Source organism: Photinus pyralis, unplaced genomic scaffold (assembly GCF_008802855.1).
Source record: "Photinus pyralis isolate 1611_PpyrPB1 unplaced genomic scaffold, Ppyr1.3 Ppyr1.4_LG6, whole genome shotgun sequence".
NCBI lineage: Eukaryota > Metazoa > Arthropoda > Insecta > Coleoptera > Lampyridae > Photinus > Photinus pyralis.
The window spans coordinates 17,522,070-17,541,102 of NW_022170663.1; the positions used below are offsets into that span (position 1 = coordinate 17,522,070).

The 19,033-nt window shown below is 38.4% G+C and overlaps 1 protein-coding gene and 1 long non-coding RNA gene across 2 annotated transcripts; one reads left to right on the forward strand and one right to left on the reverse strand.

The window, feature by feature from the left end:
* Positions 1–303: 303 nt before the first annotated feature.
* LOC116175024 lies at positions 304–13,199 on the reverse strand. The gene is made up of 5 exons (XR_004146224.1): positions 13,130–13,199; positions 1,838–1,946; positions 717–1,395; positions 583–659; positions 304–389 (listed from the first exon to the last, which is right to left on the reverse strand). It is a non-coding gene; the product is annotated as an uncharacterized LOC116175024 (long non-coding RNA).
* A 4,024-nt stretch (positions 13,200–17,223) lies between these two features.
* Positions 17,224–18,456, forward strand: LOC116174514 (protein yellow-like). Its single transcript, XM_031492449.1, has one exon. The coding sequence runs from the start codon at positions 17,224–17,226 to the stop codon at positions 18,454–18,456; it is 1,233 nt and encodes a 410-aa protein (XP_031348309.1).
* The last annotated feature ends 577 nt before the right edge of the window (positions 18,457–19,033 follow it).

The window sequence follows — 19,033 nt, forward strand, 5'->3', positions numbered from 1 at the left end:
TCGATACGATCACTGTGCGCATTTTAACAAAGTAATAATAATGCGTAGAAAGTAAAGTCGGTTCTAAATGTTAGAAATGCGCTAATTTCAGAATTAGGTTATGAATACTTCATATCATTTAAGAAGGTTTAGAATTTTTCAGTTTTTCGTGGGTAAATAAATCAGATAAAAATTCTGCTTGGGAACGAAAGTTAATCTACATCACGAGTATGATAGCTTGAGGGGATGATCACAGCCCACTCTATAAGTTAAATTCGACGTTGATTTTACTATTATTCACTATATGCACTATTCACTTTCCCCCACTGCACTCCTAAATACATAAAAAAGAAAATGCCCATGCATAGAAAAAAGAAAATCCTACCTTAATAAGGCTGGCCTTCTGGAATCTGGAACAAAGAATACGATTTTAAATTGGACAAAGTTATGTGGCGCATCTAAAAATCAAAACTGCTGAATTTAAAAAATCTACCTCAAATGAGTTTACAATCAAATTTCAAAATTTATAAACAAATGCGCAATTTTTGTTTAGTCGTGGGACGTTTACTGTAGATGTGAACAAATTACAAGGTGAGAACTTACCCTTAGCTTTATTAATTCGATCTCGCCTGTCAAGAACCTCACAACGGGTGGTGAACATCTTTCTCCATTCCCCAATACTAAAGTGGAATATTGTACATCAGAAAAATAGATGTTAAAAACAGTGTCGTACTTACCTCGCTCGTTTGAGCGATATCCATGTCATTCTGAAACCGGGCCGCGGGTTGATCGTTTTGACAGTGGATGCAGGGCCCGCACTGTGAACAATGGAAAAGATCAATAAGTAGGACCGTTAGGCCCAGTATACTTGTTAGAATCAATTTTCAGCGCGTTCGTTTATTAAAAAAGTATGAAAACCAACTCAGTAGTAGACGAACGCGCTTATGGTGATTCAGTCGCACTTACCTTTTTTTATTATAAAAAAATCGTTAAGCTGATCTTCAAGTGATACTAAGCGAGGTATGGAAATCTTCGAAACCCCTCAACTTCGAAACGAAAGAAATGGCTGCGTCACTTCTACATAGTCTGATTTGCAGAAACAATCCGTTTACTTAACAGAACTGGTATGGCTAAGAATACTGATTCTTATGAAGTAAATTGATTGGTTCTGCACTTCACGAAGATTCGTTGGAGCCACTCTTACGTCACTGAGATGGATTAGAAGACCACCACAACTCACTTAGTAGTAACATACGAAGGTCAGCCAATATTAATACCTTACCTTACCTTATTGTTACGATGCACTATTCACTTCCCCCCCTCACTGCTATATACAGAAAATAAAAAATGCAATAAACCCTACACCCGCATGCAAAAAGAAAAAATCCTACCTTTATAAGGCTGCCCTTCTGAAATCTGTAACAAAGAGAAAATTTGGTTTAAAAAACGGGAAAATATACTTACAGTATGTGTTTAAGGGTAATGAAAATAACTTACGGTAAATGTCAGATGTCATCAGAGAAGAGTGAATTAAGGATGAAAAGGGCGAAATTGAGAACGCCAAGTCTAATCTGCTTTCACACTGGCGATTTTTGGTCGCGGAGCTGAATCGCAGATATACTTCATTATAATACATATAATATGTCTTTCTTTATTTAATTTAATTTTTAACTATTTCGCGCGCACACGCTGCTAGTCGCGGGACTAAAAATCGCCATCGTGAATGCAGACTAAATAGCTCGAAAATGGTACTTCAAAATTAGGCTCTACGCTTTTAATGAAATGAAAGATAATTTTGTACTGTAGCCGAAGTAAGAGAAGAGCAGCATGCCGTGATTAATTTAAAAAAGAAACTTACCCTTTAGCCTTATTAATTCGGTCCCGCCTAGGGAAAACCATCATCCACTGCAGAACGAAACGCGGCACAACCACACGCGGCACACTCACACGTCACACATTTCCAATATCTGAAAAGTGAAATATTATCTTCAAATGCAACATTGAGAGGAATTTGTTATTTTTATGTACTACAACCATAGTGTAATAGCTCTGTATTTATATGGACTAAATGTCCAATGACAAAATCCGCGTTGCTCATATAAAATCGCCTTGCTTATGAAGCAGTAACTGGGAGGTACGTATACTAAATCACAAGCGTTAACTAGATCTCGCAAAGGTAGGAAGTTATGTTTTATTTATTCAAATTTACAAACAAATACCTACATGGTGTCCCAACAAAAATGTATACTCCCCTAAAACTCGGAAAAATAAATGTTTGGGCAAAAATCAAAAATCGGGGAACCCCAATTTTATGCAAAAGTAATGCTTAACCCTGTGCTGGACATTGGAACCCCCACTTTTGAATGGGACCAAAGGTCAAATGACCCATTAATTCGCAAGGATCTCCATTCTCTCACAACCGGACTATTTATGTGTACAAAGGAAAATAAGTTAAGGTATAAATATTCTTATAGATAAGAAACTTAGCATTGCGCAGTCTCCGCATGCGCACACCTGATGTATAAGATATGCGGTATGTTTGCCTTTAGTAGAAGAGTCTTTGGCTAAAATTACAAAAAATATCTATAAATAGGAAATACGGTATTGCGCAGTCTGTGCGGGCAACGGTTTACAACTCTTCACACCTGGACGGTTTTTTTCCGATCCGGTTGAATCCTGTCAGTACTCCATAGTCTTTTCAGCAGAAAACAGAATGAATCCCAAGTGGAAAGGCGTTATTAGGATGTGGCTTCTGTATCGGCGGCGTCATCGACTTCAGAAAAAAGAAAAAGAGTATATTGGGTGTGTACTGTCCTATATAACACAATCCCCATTACCAGGCTAATAGTCAAGATGTTTTTTGGTTCAGATGCCAAAGCTAGAAACTACCGAATGTAAAACGAAGAACTAAATATATTGAAAACTGTAGAAGTAGTTAAGGCCTCGAGCGGACGGACGGACGGACGGAAAAAGTGGCCATAATAGCGCCTTCAAACACGAGTTGGAAAATGCGCTAAAAAATCAAGTTGTGTATGCGGCAGTAGACTTGCTTTGATCAAAAAAGATCTCATTTATAAGATTTTTTTTTTGAAATTTTAACCAAAGATTCGTCTAGTGAAGTCAAACATATCGCATATTTTAAACTTCAGGTGTGCTCACGCGACAGTTTTTTTATTTATAAGAATATTTATGCCAGAACTATTTTTCCAGGTATTTTTCCTTTTTACGCGTAAATAGATCGTTACATCACCTTTAGGGAGGTACTGCTCAATTCACGAAAAATGTGCTTTTTTGATTTTTTATGTTTTATGACAAAGACAAACGAGCATTTATTTCATGATAATTCTGTATGGTCTAAGGATGATCCTGCTAAATCACAGCCAGCTAATAATTAAAAATCTTAAACAGCTACGCATCACAGACTACCCCTATTTTTTAATGTAGAATCTATTTGTGGATAGAAAAAAGGGTAGTTGGATTAAGTTTTTACATACAGCTTGATTCAAATTAAGCTACATCGAAATGAAAATAATTGAAAAGTCTTGGTTATTTGAAGTATTTTGGCTATGGTTACATTAAGAACTTTTGTAGAGAATTTAATAAGCTGTGATATAATGTAACAATATACAGAGTGTTCCATATAAAAGTTACTTTTTTGTTATTATCTGAAAAATGCGATCGTTTGTTTTTTTTATTACAGATTTGGATTCAGTAGAAAATACACAATTGTGGTAATTTAACCCTTTCTAACTATAAATAAGAAAGCTGGCAATAGTGCCGACTTAATTTAAAATAGACTATATATTAGGCAAGGTGCTTATTTAAGCAAATACTGAAAATAACTCGTTTAATTTATAAAGGGAACTTACTTTGTGAAGGAATACACTTTTCCAAAATTTCGAAGAATAGAAAGAATTACAAATAGATCTGTAATTCAAAAACCGTTCGATTTAGGTTTAGGGTATCTACAAACTATTCCAGATTTTGCATAGAGGAGGGCTATGGTTGGTAGAAATTAATTCCTTTCGTTGAGACCTTTCATTGGAGTACCATGAAGGATAAAACTAGTTTTACTCCCCCCCTCTCCCTCCACCCCGTACTTTGATAAGGGGACAGAAAGAAGGGCAGTAGTTGTTAGAAAACGGTTCCTTTCGTTGAGACCTTTAATTAGAATACAATGAGAGATCAAATTAATGTTTAACCCCTCCTCCTCCCCCTCAGGCCCTGTCGATCACTGATCTCAAAATAGAGTCGCACGGGAGAGCTATAGTTTGTACAAACCAATTTATTTCGATGAGACCTTTCATGAGAATACCATGACGGGTAGAACATGTGCCCCCCCCCCGCTCCACTATTTTCTAAAGTTTTAGCAAAATCTGAGACCAATTGGTTGTCGTATGTAAAAGTTATGCACGTTTTACTTTCAAAAATAGCATCTCAGGAAATAATTCGTGGGGAGGGGGGGCCCTTTTAGACAGAGAAATTTGATGGCCATCTGGCACACCTTCAAAGTATAGGATACCTACTGCAAACAATTCCAGGACTCTAAGACCATTCCCCTAGAACTAGTTCAAAACGGTAGAACTAGAAGTAGGTCCCCGGGCGGACGGACGGACAAAACGCAAACAATAGCACATTTTTTTAATTCTTAAAAAATGGCCCTAAAAATGAGTGGAAACGGTCTTATTGAGTAACCCATATTTCAGCAAAATTAATCCGGCTTTTGCATCATATCATTACAAGGAAGTTTACATATCGATGCATGAATGAGAGACCTATACATATACCGTGTATTACACATGTGTATGTAAAAATAATTGGGTAGCAGAGGGAATCAAAACAAGCCCTTTTTCCAAATAAACCGAGGGCCCAACTTGTTTCGTTTGTGAGCCCCCCTCTTTAATTTTTTTCAACAACCATAAGGGTTACAAAGACTGGTGGCACGACACTCGGTTTTGCGGATATTTGCACTTAAAGTTCAGCAGATATGTCTCGACCTGACGTCCCACTTGCCTATATATGGTTACCCCTTCCGACAATCTGTTTGAGATAAGTATAAGGAATTAATTTACACCCGATCACGATAAGGAGTCGAGGAGGAGGACGATGGTTGGCAGAAAGTAATTCATTTCGTTGAGACCTTTCATTAGAGTACCATGAAGGTTAAAACCATTTCCACACCCCCCTCCCCCCTCTAAACCCTTCTTTAGATAAAGAGTCAGAAGAGCGGTAATTGGCAGGAAATAGGACCTTTAATTAAAATACCATGAAAGATAACAGAAATTCTACCTCCTTCCCCCCTCCCCTCTCTCCGTCTACCTACTGATCTCGAAAAGAAGTTGCGCAGGGAAGTTATAGTTTGTGAAAAACAACTCATTTCGGTGAGACCTTTTATTAGAATACCAGGAAGGGTAGAACGTGTGTTCACCCTCAGCATCTCCTCCCCCGTTTATAACAATTTGACTTGGCACCACTAAAGGCATGCGTATGCAAACTCTGAGACCAGTTGGCTGGCGCAGGTTTTACTTTCAATAACAGTATCTCAAGAAATAATTTATGAGGGGCTCCCCTTTTGAAACAGCGAAATTTGATGATCGTTGAACCCTCTGTTTATTTGGAAAAAGTGCTTGTTTTGATGCCCTCTACCACCCAATTTTTTTTACATACACCCTGTATAATGTGAGACATAAGCGATCTTTCTTTCCTGTGCTGAAATCGCGTCGCTCACGCGGAGGCCGGAGGGCCGGTCAGACAGAAGAATCAAGTAACACAACACTGTCACTTTTAAAAATCGCTTAAAAAATAGGTAGGTCAGTTTAAAAACCGTTTTATTATAGAGACTGTAAACGAAATTACATTTTTGTGGGCGTAAACCACCAAAGTGGGCCTTCCACCCCTGCAGGACCTGTAGACCAAGTAATTCGCGACTTTTATCGTTTAGGCAGATGTAAAATAGAAGGATTTTCGTCCTAAAGAAAGGCGAAAAAACGAAACAATTATGTATTTATTGATTAATGATTAGTGTCCAAACGCCCCCCGCAAAAAATTGATTGAAACTTAAAAATTGCTTGAATCAAAAATCAACTTCAATTTTGAATTTTATCTACAACGCCATTAAAAATTATGGTTGGAAGTAGAGTCGGATCGTCTCTTTAAAGAGATGTGAAATATTTTTGCCAACTGATGTTCTCTAAATCATCCTACTATCATTATGACCATTTAAAATAAAAACATTTCCTAGAAACAAATTAAATCGTTCGGCACACGCACAGGTGGGATGACTAATTCCTAATCTTGCAACATGTGGCGGTGCGTATACGCAGTTTGATTTGAAATTTAGTTCCAAAATACGAAGAAAGTATAGAGTTTCTTACACTTTCGAATGGTTTTTAATGTAATTTGATCAGAAATTACTTTTTTGGGTTTCATTACACGATTTCTAGTACAATATACGTATACTATGTTGACCAACACGTTAGATTCAAAAATCAAATTCATTTGAATGATCCGTTTGCCGAATGAGGATTGATGTGGTTCTTTTTCGTTTGTTAACTTTACTGACATTTGATTTAATTTATGAAACATTAACACCCCAATTACAAAATCAAAAAACTCACCCTATCCGATCCTTCGTTTATCTCGATCGGGAGAAGCAAGAACGAAACACTACAATCGCAAATAGCGCGCGCCGCGAAATGAACGGGTTTAATAAGGCATTTGACTATGCGATACCTGGCATAAGAGATAACGCCTGGCCGTAGAGGTCATTTGCGCGCTTACCCCCCTATCTAAAAATTGCAAAGTCGACGTTTTCAAATTTCAACGCCTTGAATAGAGTGGAATCAGTGGCGTTTTTGTGGGGTTTTTTAAGGATCCTCGGCGTTTTAAAATAACCCTATGACTCTACTCTTGATCAAATTTGTCATTTAGCACCGCAGTGTTCGTCCGTGTGTCCCTCCGTCTGTCCGTCCCTATGGCTATGCCGATGTTCTACTTTTTTCGTTATTCGGTTCATTATGATATCAGGGCCTTGCACCAAGGAAGGACTTTTTTCTGCGGCACAAAAAAAGTTACAGCAATGTTTAACTTTTGTGCTTATTGTTACATTTTACTTCTTGATTAACAAAAACTCAAACATGAACTTCAGTTTTAGCAATCGTGTTCTACCAGAGAGACCAAAATGCTTAAGCTTAATTTCATTTAGGAAACGGCTCAATGCATTGATAACGAAAAAGCAAATTGACTGCTGGCAGCCAATTGATAGGGGACGCTGTAAGGATTAAAACGGGGAGTATACTAACTCAATTTTTAAGAATTAAAAAAATGTGCTATTGTTTGCGTTTTGTCTGTCCGTCCGTCCGGAGCCACTTCAGCCGTTTTCAACTATTTCTAGAGGAATAATGGCCCTAGAGACCAACTACCTCCCTTCTTTCTAGGCCCTTAACAAAAGAGAGAGTTGGAGGGAAGGGGTGGGAGTGGAACTGGTTTTATCCTTCATGGTACTCTCATGAAAGGTCTCAACGAAAGGAATTAATTTTTACCAACAATAGTCCTCCTCCTGGACTCCTTATCGTGATCGGATGCATTCCCTTATATATCCAGAACGGATCGTCGGAAGAGGGTACTCACAAAGGGCGATTGGGACATCTGGGAGAAATGTATCCATTGGTGATGTCAAAACTCGAAAATGGTTTGTCGGAGGAAAGTATTCTCAAAGGCAAAATGAATGAATCGAAACAAATACCTTGACAACGAAGTGTCGGAAGAGGGCACTCATAGAAAGGCAAGTGGAACGTCAGGAGAGGCAGTGCAAATATCTGCAGAATGGAGTGGCGGAGGATTTAGAATGTATGCCAGGCGATTTTTAAGTGTTTATGTGTAAAGAGTTTCCTCTCCATTAATCATCTACCAAGAAAGTAAACATCGATAGCACAACCCATTCTACGTGAACTGCCGCGTCTGTCACAGGAAAGAATTCAAAATAAGTACAAATTGTGCACAACTCTTGTGCAGATAAAGCGCATTTTTTTAACTGAAATAGCTTTTGTTTTGACATCACCAATGGATATATTTCCTACAGACGTCTCAATCGCCCTTTGTGAGTACCCGCTTCCGTCAATCCGTTCTTGAGGTATAAGGGAATATACACGATCACGATAAGAGGCCGAGGAGGATGGCTATGGTTGGTAGAAATTGATTCCTTTCGTTGAGACCTTTCATTAGAGTACCATGAAGGATAAAACTAGTTCCACCCCACCCCCTCCATTCCATATTATAATAAGAGGGCAGAAAGAAGGGCAGTAGTTGGTAGAAAACGGTTCCTTTCGTTGAGACCTTTAATTAGAATACAATGAGAGATAAAATTAATTTTTAACCACCCAGGCCCCGTCGCATACTGATCTCGAAAAAGAGTCGTACGGGAAAGTTATAGTTTGTACAAACCAATTTATTTCGATGAGACCCCCCATTTTCTAAAGTTTAACTTTCCACCATTAAAGACATGCGTATGCAAATTCTGAGACCAATTGGTTGTGGTATGTAAAAGTTATGCACGATTTACTTTCAAAAACAGCATCTCAGGAAATAATTCGTGGGGGGGGGGGGGGGGCTTTTAAACAGCGAAATTTAATGGCCGTCTGGCACACCTTCAAGATATAGACTACCTACTGCAAACAATTCCAGGACTCTAGGACCATTCCCCTAGAAGTAGTTCGAAAAGGCAGAAGTGGGTCCGGACGGACGGACAGACGAACAGACGGATGGACGAACCGACAAAACGAAAACAATAGCACATTTGTTTAATTCTTAAAAAATGCGTTAAAAATACGGTAGAGTTGTCCTATGAGAGATGTGTCACTGCAACAGTTTTCTATCACACTAGCGCGACTCCGCAGGCTACGTTGTAATTACAGGGTGTAATTGTCATTGGCTGAGGTGGCAAACGGTAAAAATAACACGGCAGCTTATTTTTTCTTGTGCAATTTTTAGCATTTTTACCATAAACTTGAGTTCTTCACATGAATCAAAATAGGTATTTTGTCTTTTTTCCAACAAAATTTGTGTATAAATAAATATCCAACTCTACCATCTTAACCGCGCCCTTTACCACAAAAAGATGACATAAGTTAGTCCTTCCCCATGAAATCAAATTATTCTGTTGTTTTCGCAAAGAATTTTGTAAATAATTGATTGAAGATTTTGCTCTACCAACTTAATTTGACCCCTAACGCAAGAGAAATAGCGTCAAATTTAAACTCTCGCATGAAATTAAATAGTTTTGTCGTTTTTCCGGATCAAGATTTTGCTTTACCGACTTAATTTGGACCTTTGGAATTTAGGGGAGCCTCCTCCCTCTTAGGACAAGGACATTTGATTGCCGTCTGGCACACCTGCAAAGTATAGGCTACTTATTGCAAAACATTCCAGGATTCCAGGACAATTCACCTAAAAGTAGTTCAAAACGGCAGAAGTGAGTCCGGACAGACGGACGGGCGGACTGGCAAAACGCAAACAACACACCACAACGTCATAACTTGTAAAGGCATTTTTTTGAATCGGTATTATGTTCACTTTTATTCGAGGGGCCCACATACAAAACAAGTTAAAAAGTAATCGTAAACGATTTACATAAAGTGCATTTCCACTTGCATTCATTTCCCATTTGTAAGATGCAACTTCTGTTAAAATCGTAAAAATCCGGCCACAAATATGAAAGATAGCGTTGCACCTGGGCAATCCATTTTTGACGTGTTACTTCAATTTCAGTTTATGAGAAGAATTTCATTTCAATGCTTTTCTAAATAAGAAAGTTGGAACTGCGCATGCGCAAACCTAAATTTTGAAACTAATGTTAGATTTTCCTTTGTTCCAAGCGCCAAAGTATCAAATTTCACTTAAATGCTTCCATAGATAAAAAAAAGTGGGCACTGTGCATGCGCAAAAACAAATTTTGAAACTGGCATTTGATTTTCCTTTATTCCAAGCGCCTATGTATCAAATTTCATTTAAATTCTTCCATAAATAAAAAAGGGCACTGCGCATGCGCAAAACCAAATTTTGAAATTGGCGTTTGATTTTCCTTTATTCCAAGTGCCTATGTATCAAATTTCATTCAAATACTTTTATAAATAAAAAAGTTTGCAATTCGGTTTATAAATGGTCGAGATGCGAAAAGGGCACTGTGAATTTTGAATCGATTCGACTCAACTTTTGGCATTGCGTATTATATGGCTAAGGCTATGCCAATATTGAATTTCATGCAATTCAGTTCATAATTAACGGAGATGTAAAAGCGATCGGACATTTCTAAACAAAATTATCGTTCACACGGACAGATAGAGGGACAGACAGGCAAAGGAACAGACGGACAGACCAACAGACAGACGACAGACAACAATACAAAATTATAAATGATCTCTAGGATGGTTAATAAACGGCAAAAGTGTATAAAATTATGGAACATGTAAAAAACGGTTTGTTGGTTTTTTTACAATAACTTTTTTAGCAATAAACGCAGAAAAAATTCCTTCCTTGGTGCAAGCCTCGACACCATAACGAACCAAATAGCGAAAAAAGTAGAACAATAGCTCTTAAGATAAAGAACTAGTAGCGTCGCAAAACGAGCGGACGGACAAAGTGGCCACAATAGCGCATTTTTTTTAATTTTTGTGGAAATGCGCTAATGATACAAAATGATCTAGCACAGATACCACCCACTGATCCGGCCCGCCGATAAGTTTTGTCCGGCCCGCTAACATAATTCATAGTTAATACTTCATACGGCCCGCCACCAAGTTATATTAAAAATTCGAATTAATTAATTAATTATGAATTATGATTATGTTAGACGGCAGCATCTAGTGGTCGCAATCCGAAGCTTCCAAGACGTTTGAAAGCCTCTTTGAACATGCATTTCTTTTTTTACAAATATCGCCAGGTATTTTCCAGAATTTTCGTCGCGATATATACCAGGTGCGGCAATAAAACGACACGTGTTTTGGGTTTCCGCAACATTTTTAAGCCATATATTGCAACAAATCTTAAGAGCATACATGAAAATTTGGATACAAGCTGAATATGGGGATTTTTTATCCACATCTGGTAAACTGTATGCAAAATCGTGCCAATTTTCAAGAGTACTTATTGTTATGTTTTTAATGATTTTTACGAAAGCAAAAAATAGGTTAACACCAAAAAGATTTCTTTAAACATACTTTTTATTTGGATTTTCAAGTTTGGCCCGTGGCGCATACGAACAATTTTATTTTGGGCCCTTGGAAAAAAAGGTTGCCCGTGCCTGATGTAGCCTATACCTACACCTTGAAGGTGTGCGGTTCTCATGGCTCCTTTGAGCTGCCAATTCGGTAATAAACTAGTTATTTAAACCGTACTAGGGTTCGCAAAGAGCTCAAAACTTTTTATGAAAAGAAAACTTTAACGACAAAATTCATATTTTAAAACGATCAAAGGTCAAAGGTCCTCCACAATTGAAAATTGCAAAACAAGAAAGTCGCGAATCTGGTCGCGATCGCACTAGGTTTGAACAAACGGAGCAACTATCAAAACGAACACGTTATAGACGAATTTTTAAGATAGGTTACAGAAATTTAAAAGAAAAAATAACCAAAAAGTGTGCATTCGACTTTTGCATTGTGAAATCGTTGAATAAATGAAGCTTTTTAGCGCATTTTTGCAAAAATTTTTTTTGTAAAAAGTAGCTTTTAATCTCACTTTGGCTGGCTGGCTGGCTGGCTGGATGGCAGTAAATGCGCGCCCGTAGAAAAACGCTTGTAAAAAGACAAGGAGTGTACATGTAACTATCGGGGCCGTGTAATTAAGAACGTTAGGGATGGGGCTACAAGATTTGGAGTCGACGACATCTTGGACGCCATCCCCGAGCGTATTATACTAACCTGGAGATTTTTCAGTTTTTATCTATCTTCTTCTACAGTTTTTCTCCGATTGTTTTCAAATTGGTGTCGTCGGTAAGATCTTGTCAACGCGCACAACTCCTGCGTGGCCGAATTTTGTTTTTTTTCCTAGGGGCGAAATAAACCACCTTTTGCGCGGCGCGCTTCGAGGGGTAGTCGACTTTGGGCACCCAAAAGTTTCTTACAGCGCGAATCGCGGTCTCTCTTTCTCGTGTCACTAATAGAAGGTCGAGCTATGTGAAGTACCCAAAAGTTGAATACGATTTTATGCCGGGATTTTAGCGAAATCTACCAAAATGTAAATTACGAATGAACGGGACGTCGGAACTGTGTATCGACAAAGGGAAAGTGGTAACCCCCGACGAGATCTTACTGATGGTGGAGTCGAAACTTCAAATCCGAATTGTTGCGGGTGATCAGAAGTGGGTGTCGACAAAGGGAATATGGTAACCCCAAAGGATTTTACTGATGGTGGAGTCAAAACTTCAAACGCGAATTGCGAGTGCACGGTAAGTGAGAAAATGGTACCGACAAAGTGAACGTGGTAGCACAGATTTGTCTGTGGTGGTAGCTTTCGGCAAGATCTTATTGATGGTGGAGTCAATATTGGCTAATAAAACACTGATCTGCCACACAAAAATGCGCTGAAGTCCCTTCGATCTCACACGAGGACTTTGATAATTTTTTTTACCAACTTAACCCTAATAGGGTGCAAGACAACAAAATCCAACTCAAATGTATTTTCCCCATTTCTCATCATAAAAATCCTATGGAATAAATTTTTGTTACCGGTAGACGCACAGGTGGGATGACTAATTCCTTATCTGCCAACATGTGGCGGCATGCAGTTGGAAATTTAATTCAAAAACAATAAGAAGAAGAAAGTATAGAGTCTAATTCTACTTTACAATGATTTTTAGTCTAATAGTACGGTCAATAATTACTTTTTTGGGTTTTACGTCACGCCGTACGAAGTCAAAATTCGTTACCTAAAATCTAGAACAAGAATACCTACTCTGGCATTAATTGACCAAAACGTGAGATTAAAGAACCACATCGTCTTAAATTTTTGAATTCGTTTGAAAGGTCAGTTTGCTGAATGAGGATTAATGTTGCCCGGTATAGACGTGCGATTGTTTGTATTGTGGTCAAATATATTTACTACCTATGAATTTAGTTGTTGAAAAAGTAACACCCTAATTATAAATCAAAAAACTCACCCTTTATTCGTTTTGTCTTGATCCTTTGAGGAAGCACGAAACAAACACTCCACTCGCATAAAGCGCAATGCGAAATGATTTCTATCACCTAATTAGGTATTGGAACACGTCACACGTGTTACCTATAATAGCCGATAATGCCTAGGCCGTACAGGCCAGTTTGATCGGTATCGTCTTATCTTAAAACTCACACAACTGGCACGTAAATTTCCAAATTCAAGCGCGTCGAATATTGAAGTCAGTGGCGTGTACATTTTAGGATCCACCCTTGCATTTTCTTTACCATCCGTTCCAGCTGCTTCTGCTGTGCACCAAATATTTTTGTTGCTATAATGCTATAATTATACTCCTGTGAATGAGCATTCAAACGTAACCTTCTCCGTTTTTATTACAGTAATAACGAGGGGTGTAATTTTTCACATTCTGGTTAAAAATGTAACCATTTGGCGCATTTATTAGCCAGCCATTGCTTTCCACTGCTTGTAGAACTGCTGCAAATTCTTCATCAATATTTGTCGTAAGTTATTTGATTGCGATAGGAAGGATACTTATTAACGAGCAACCCAGAGCTAGTTCATGATTTTGGATTGTGCCCGTCATCCGTCCGTCCGTATGTTTACATGATAACTCACGAACGCTTTTCAATTTTCCAATTCTGATTTCAGTAATAGGTAGACAATGGCCAAGGGACTAACTGATGAAATTTTGGTCATTTGGACTTTCTGTCTGTTGTCTGTGTGGTCATGTGACCATGTATCACATGTCAATCTTTTACATAAGAGCTCCTATGGAGGATTGGCAATCCAAACGAACATACCATGTAAGGGGAGCTGTAAGGGATGTATAAGCGAGAGCATAGTCACTCAGATTTTTTTGTGCAGCTACGGAAACTACGGATTACGGCGGTCAGTGGAAGGAGTTGGATAAAAATCAGGAAAGAAATATCCAGAATATTTAGTTGAAATGGTCCGTTGAGGTCGTCCCTTTTCTATTGTTAATAAAAGTGCTCATCACATAGGGGTATCATTTCTGTGGCACATCAAATATATTTTAACGAAAGATACAGCTAATAGCTATGTAATTCAGTCCGTTCTAGGCAGGCTAGAAACCAATTTCGTAAGAAATTTCAAAGGGCTGTACCTTTTGAACTAGTAGCCCACTCTTGGAACTGTTTGAAATTATGGATTCTACAGGCCACATTCTACAAGACAATTTTTTTTCCGGCTGATCTGAAACAATTTTTGTTTCGGCCTCAAAAAAAGGCAGTGTATAACCTTCCTTTTTTACCAAAAATCGACTACACTAGAATTTCTCGGGAAAACACTTTTCCGTATTAATTTTGGTGCGTACTTTTTCGATTAGACGTCGCAAACAAAAGTTATAGACTAGAAATCAATCAAAGGGCTGTAACTTTTGATCTAGTAGCCCAATCTTGGAACTGTTTGAAATTATGGATTCTACAGGCCACATTCTATAAGACAATTGTTTTTCCGGGTCGATCTGAGACAAGTTTTATTTCGGGCCTCAAAAAAAGGCAATGTATAACCTTCCTTTTTTACCAAAAATCGACTACACTAAAATTTCTCGGGAAAACACTTTTTCGTATTAATTTTGGTGCGTAGAATCCAAAACGATTCGTACTTTTTCGATTAGACGTCTCAATCAAAAGTTATATATAGAAACCCTGGTTCTAGGGGTTTAGATTTCAACACGGAACCACGCAGAAATCTGGTGTTTAGGGAAATTGTTTGAAAAATAATACGAATCTCTTTGCGTTGTCATTTTCTCCTTCTTATACAGGGTCTTTTTTAAGGGACAATTCGCCATATGTGGCAAAGTAGAGAAGATACGCGTATAAAAATGAAATGCAAGGTTCTCGACCATTGACTTTTTAGCGTAACACAACGAAATTGCGGTAACGCTTTTATGCTCAATTTTCCGCAGTCTGTCTGTCTATCTATCTGTCTGTTTCAGGGTCTGTTTGTTCCTTCGAGATCTCGGCCCCTGACTCCTGAGCCTGGGCCACCTTAGAGACTTCGCGTTACTCTAATTGAAAGCTGCTATGGTCTACATTTGCCCGTTACTCATCATTTACAGTTTTGTTAAACGACAACACCCTTTTTTGTTTAATAGTGGCATTTTTGGCACTTCCGGTTCTACCGAAAGTATGTATACCCACTCCCTTATTTTAAATGGCAATCCCAATTTTTTATTACACAGTTAGATTCCTTGTTAGCGTATTTTCGAACGAAGGGTGTTCCGATTACCAGTCCTGAACATTATGTCTGTTATACGTCCCATTTTATTTGTTTACCAGTTCAAGATTTCGGCATTTAAGGCAATGAGTGGCTCAGATGTAAATGTATCCGTTATCTTGTAAGATGCGCAAACCCTTTCCTATAAAGATAAGCAACCTCCGCTAATTCAAAAACAGACATCCACCCTTTACCGCTTAGCTTAGGTCAAAAATTTTTTGGAAAAATTTCATTTGTAGATAGTCGTTTATTTTTAGCGCATTTTTTAATAATTAAAAAAATGTGCGATTTGTCCGTCCGTCCGGGCCCACTACTGCCATTTTGAACTACTTCTAGGGGAATAGTCCTACAGTCCTGGAAGTGTTTGCAGTAGGTAGCCTATACCTCGAAGGTGTGCCAGGCGGCCATCAAATTTCGCTGTCTAAAAGGCCTCCCCCCCCCCCCCCCCACGAATTATGTCCTGAGATGCTGTTTTTGAAAGTAAAACGTGCATAACTTTTACATACGACAACCAATTGGTCTCAGAATTTGCATACGTATGCCTTTAGTGGTGCCAGGTTAAATTTTAGAAAATTGGGGGGGGGGGCAAACACATGTTCTACCCTTCATGGTATTCTAATGAAAGGTTTCATCGTAATAAATTGGTTTGTACAAAATATAACTTCCCCGTGCACCACTATACAGGGTGTCTTAAATTGAGTAGAATAACAGTTGGCTATCTTTGTTATTATTATACTTACAGATTCGGTTAAATTGGCAAAGTTGTGTAGTTTTTAATGCTAATGGAAATTCCGCTGCGATATTTTGAAAAAAATACATCGTTTCGTAGATAGGTAATTCAAAAAAGTTAAAATCGCCATTTTGATAAGGTTCCAATATTTTAGTAGCAAATCTATAGCTTTTGCTTTTTCCTGCACTGAAATTTGTACCGCTTCGTTTCATTGTAAGGTAAGGATATGTTTTGTTACCAGAAAATTCCGATTACTTTCGAAGATACGTCAGAAAAACGGAAATTTGTCGATTTCGATTTTTAATTTTTGTTGTTATTGGGGCAGATACAAAAAAAATTTTAAAGAAACTTTCTCATTGCCACTTTTTGAGCTTTACACGATACTGTTGAGATTTTCAATATGAGGTTCCGTTTCGGAGAAATCATCATCAAATTTGGTCCGTAAAAAAGTACATACTTACTGCACCTACTCACGCATTTTTGACTACGCATACAACGATGTACGGCACACAGAAAACAAGTTGGAAACTGTTGATTTCAACAGGATGGTGCACCCGCACACGACGCCATAATTAATTAAGGCGTTGTGTGAAGGTGCTGGTGAACCAAAACGCCAAATGCCGTTTGTAAAATAGAATATACAATGTACTAAAAACTCCATACAATCCCGCAATTTCGCAAAAGCTGACATTCTTGTTTCACAAAGCGTACCTACTTCTTGCTTACTTTCCCAACAGGTTCTAATGTTAAAAACATTTATTAGAACATCACGTACAAGACACAAGTCTACCGTTTCGTAACGCGATCCTATTGTTCTAATTCACCTTTGAAGTTGTTAAAATAATTTAGAAGGTCAACCGTTCTTCTTCATTCCGTTTAGTTTTACCCCATAACAGTTACGCTCTGTTTCTGTGTTAATATTTCGTGTTAGAATACATGCTTACTAAATTAACACGCTTTCGATCGTAAATTCAAGTGGGGAAATTAATTCCCCGCAAATCGTGGACAAAATTAAAGCTGACATTACTTTGATATACCTCGCGTTGTAAATGTCTTGTACTTAACCGCAAGATTTCGCTCGAGCCCGCGCTGCTCTCGCATTATGTGAAATGGTGTTAGCGCAAATGGGTCTCTGCGATTTTCTCGGTTTTTTATTCGTCTCCTACTGTGCGCGTCAGAGAAATGTCGAGAAGAAACCCTCGGAAAAATTCGAAGTCGAATTTCAGTGGAGTTACATTAATTTCACGTGGCCCTCGACTATGGATTACCACTACGCGACCACCAATGTTAAGTATATACCGGAAAACAACGCGATGGCCGGTATCAAGTATTACAATAACAGAATGTACATTGCATTGCCAAGATTGCGAAAAGGCACGCCGGTTACTTTAGCTTTTCTTCCTATGAATTCCAAGTCGACCACCAACCCTCTTCTTCGCCCTTATCCCAGTTGGGAGATGAACGTTAGGAAGAATTGTTCGGCTTTGCAGAACGTGCAGAGCATGGAGATCGATCGTTTCGGTGTCATGTGGGTGATTGACGGTGTCAGAATAAACAGTTTGACGAAGTGTCCGCCGAAAATTGTGCTGTTGGACCTAAAGAACGCAGGCAGGGTTTTGCACAGCTACGTCGTTCCCAACGATGTCAGTTTGCATCAGGGGGGTTTTCTAAATGACATCGTGGTGGATGAGAGTGACGGTGGTTTTGCGTACATAACTGATAATAGTGTGCAAGATCCAGGCCTTGTGGTGTATTCGCGCGTTTACAATAAATCGTGGAAGCTACGAGACGCTTCCATGTTCGGCGAAGTGGACGCCTCGGAATTTACAGTGGATGGATTGATTAATGAAGGTATGGTACCAGTGGATGGAATTGCGCTCGAGCCGATGCCGGCGAAACGAAAAGGTAATCGAATGGTATACTACTGCGCCTTGAGTAGTTACAGCCTCTACGCCATTAGCGCTTCCATACTGAAAAATGAAGAACTGTGCAAAAGTGGCGAATGGCGAAGAGACGTGGAGTACATCGGGAAGAAAAGGAGTCAAAGCGATGGATTAGTGATGGATAACAAAGGTAATCTTTACTATGGACTATTAAGCCGTTATGGTGTCGGGAAGTGGAACATCAAAAAACCTTTGCAATCTGCTAAAAACATCGACGTAAACAAAAAGAAGTTTGTGTGGCCGGATAGCTTTACGTTCGATACGGATGGTCATTTGTACGTACTCGCCAATGGTATTAACAAATTCTTTTCTCGTACGTACGAATTGCGGTTATCGCCCGATATGAAGTTTAAAATATTAAAGTCGTACACTGGAACCAATAGTTATTTGTACAGTTAAATAAATTAGTTATATTTGCTCAGATTGTTTTTATCCTCAACGTATGTAGAGTTCTCCCTAAATCTTCTAACATTACATCTGAATCAATTTTGTTCGGTTAGTTAATCTAGACATCCTCAACTACATCGAAAGGCGGAAACCCATTAAATGCGCCCGGTAATTAAAGTAAATTTTGAAAAGATAGACATATTAACCCACATTATTTGCGATGGCAACAATTAAGGTTAATAATGGGATTGCACATTGTATAAGAACCCTAAATGATTGTTTTTATTTAAACTTGTCTCTAAAATATGGGAATCTGTCCCACTTACGACTAATTCGAATACTTTCTTTATTCAGTCAATTTTTCCTTTCATTTCATTTCATCCCGCACATGTAATATAATGAATTACTTGACAGGGCTTCCCGAAACTTCTCTTATTTTCCATTGCAGAATCTACTGATGAAGAAAAAAAATAGGAAAATCCGAAATAGTCATCGCACGCAAAGATTTGACTCCAAAAAACTAATCTTCGTAATTTTCGGCCCAAACAAATTCGCCTTCTGAAAATTTTCCAGCCAGGAACTTCATCAT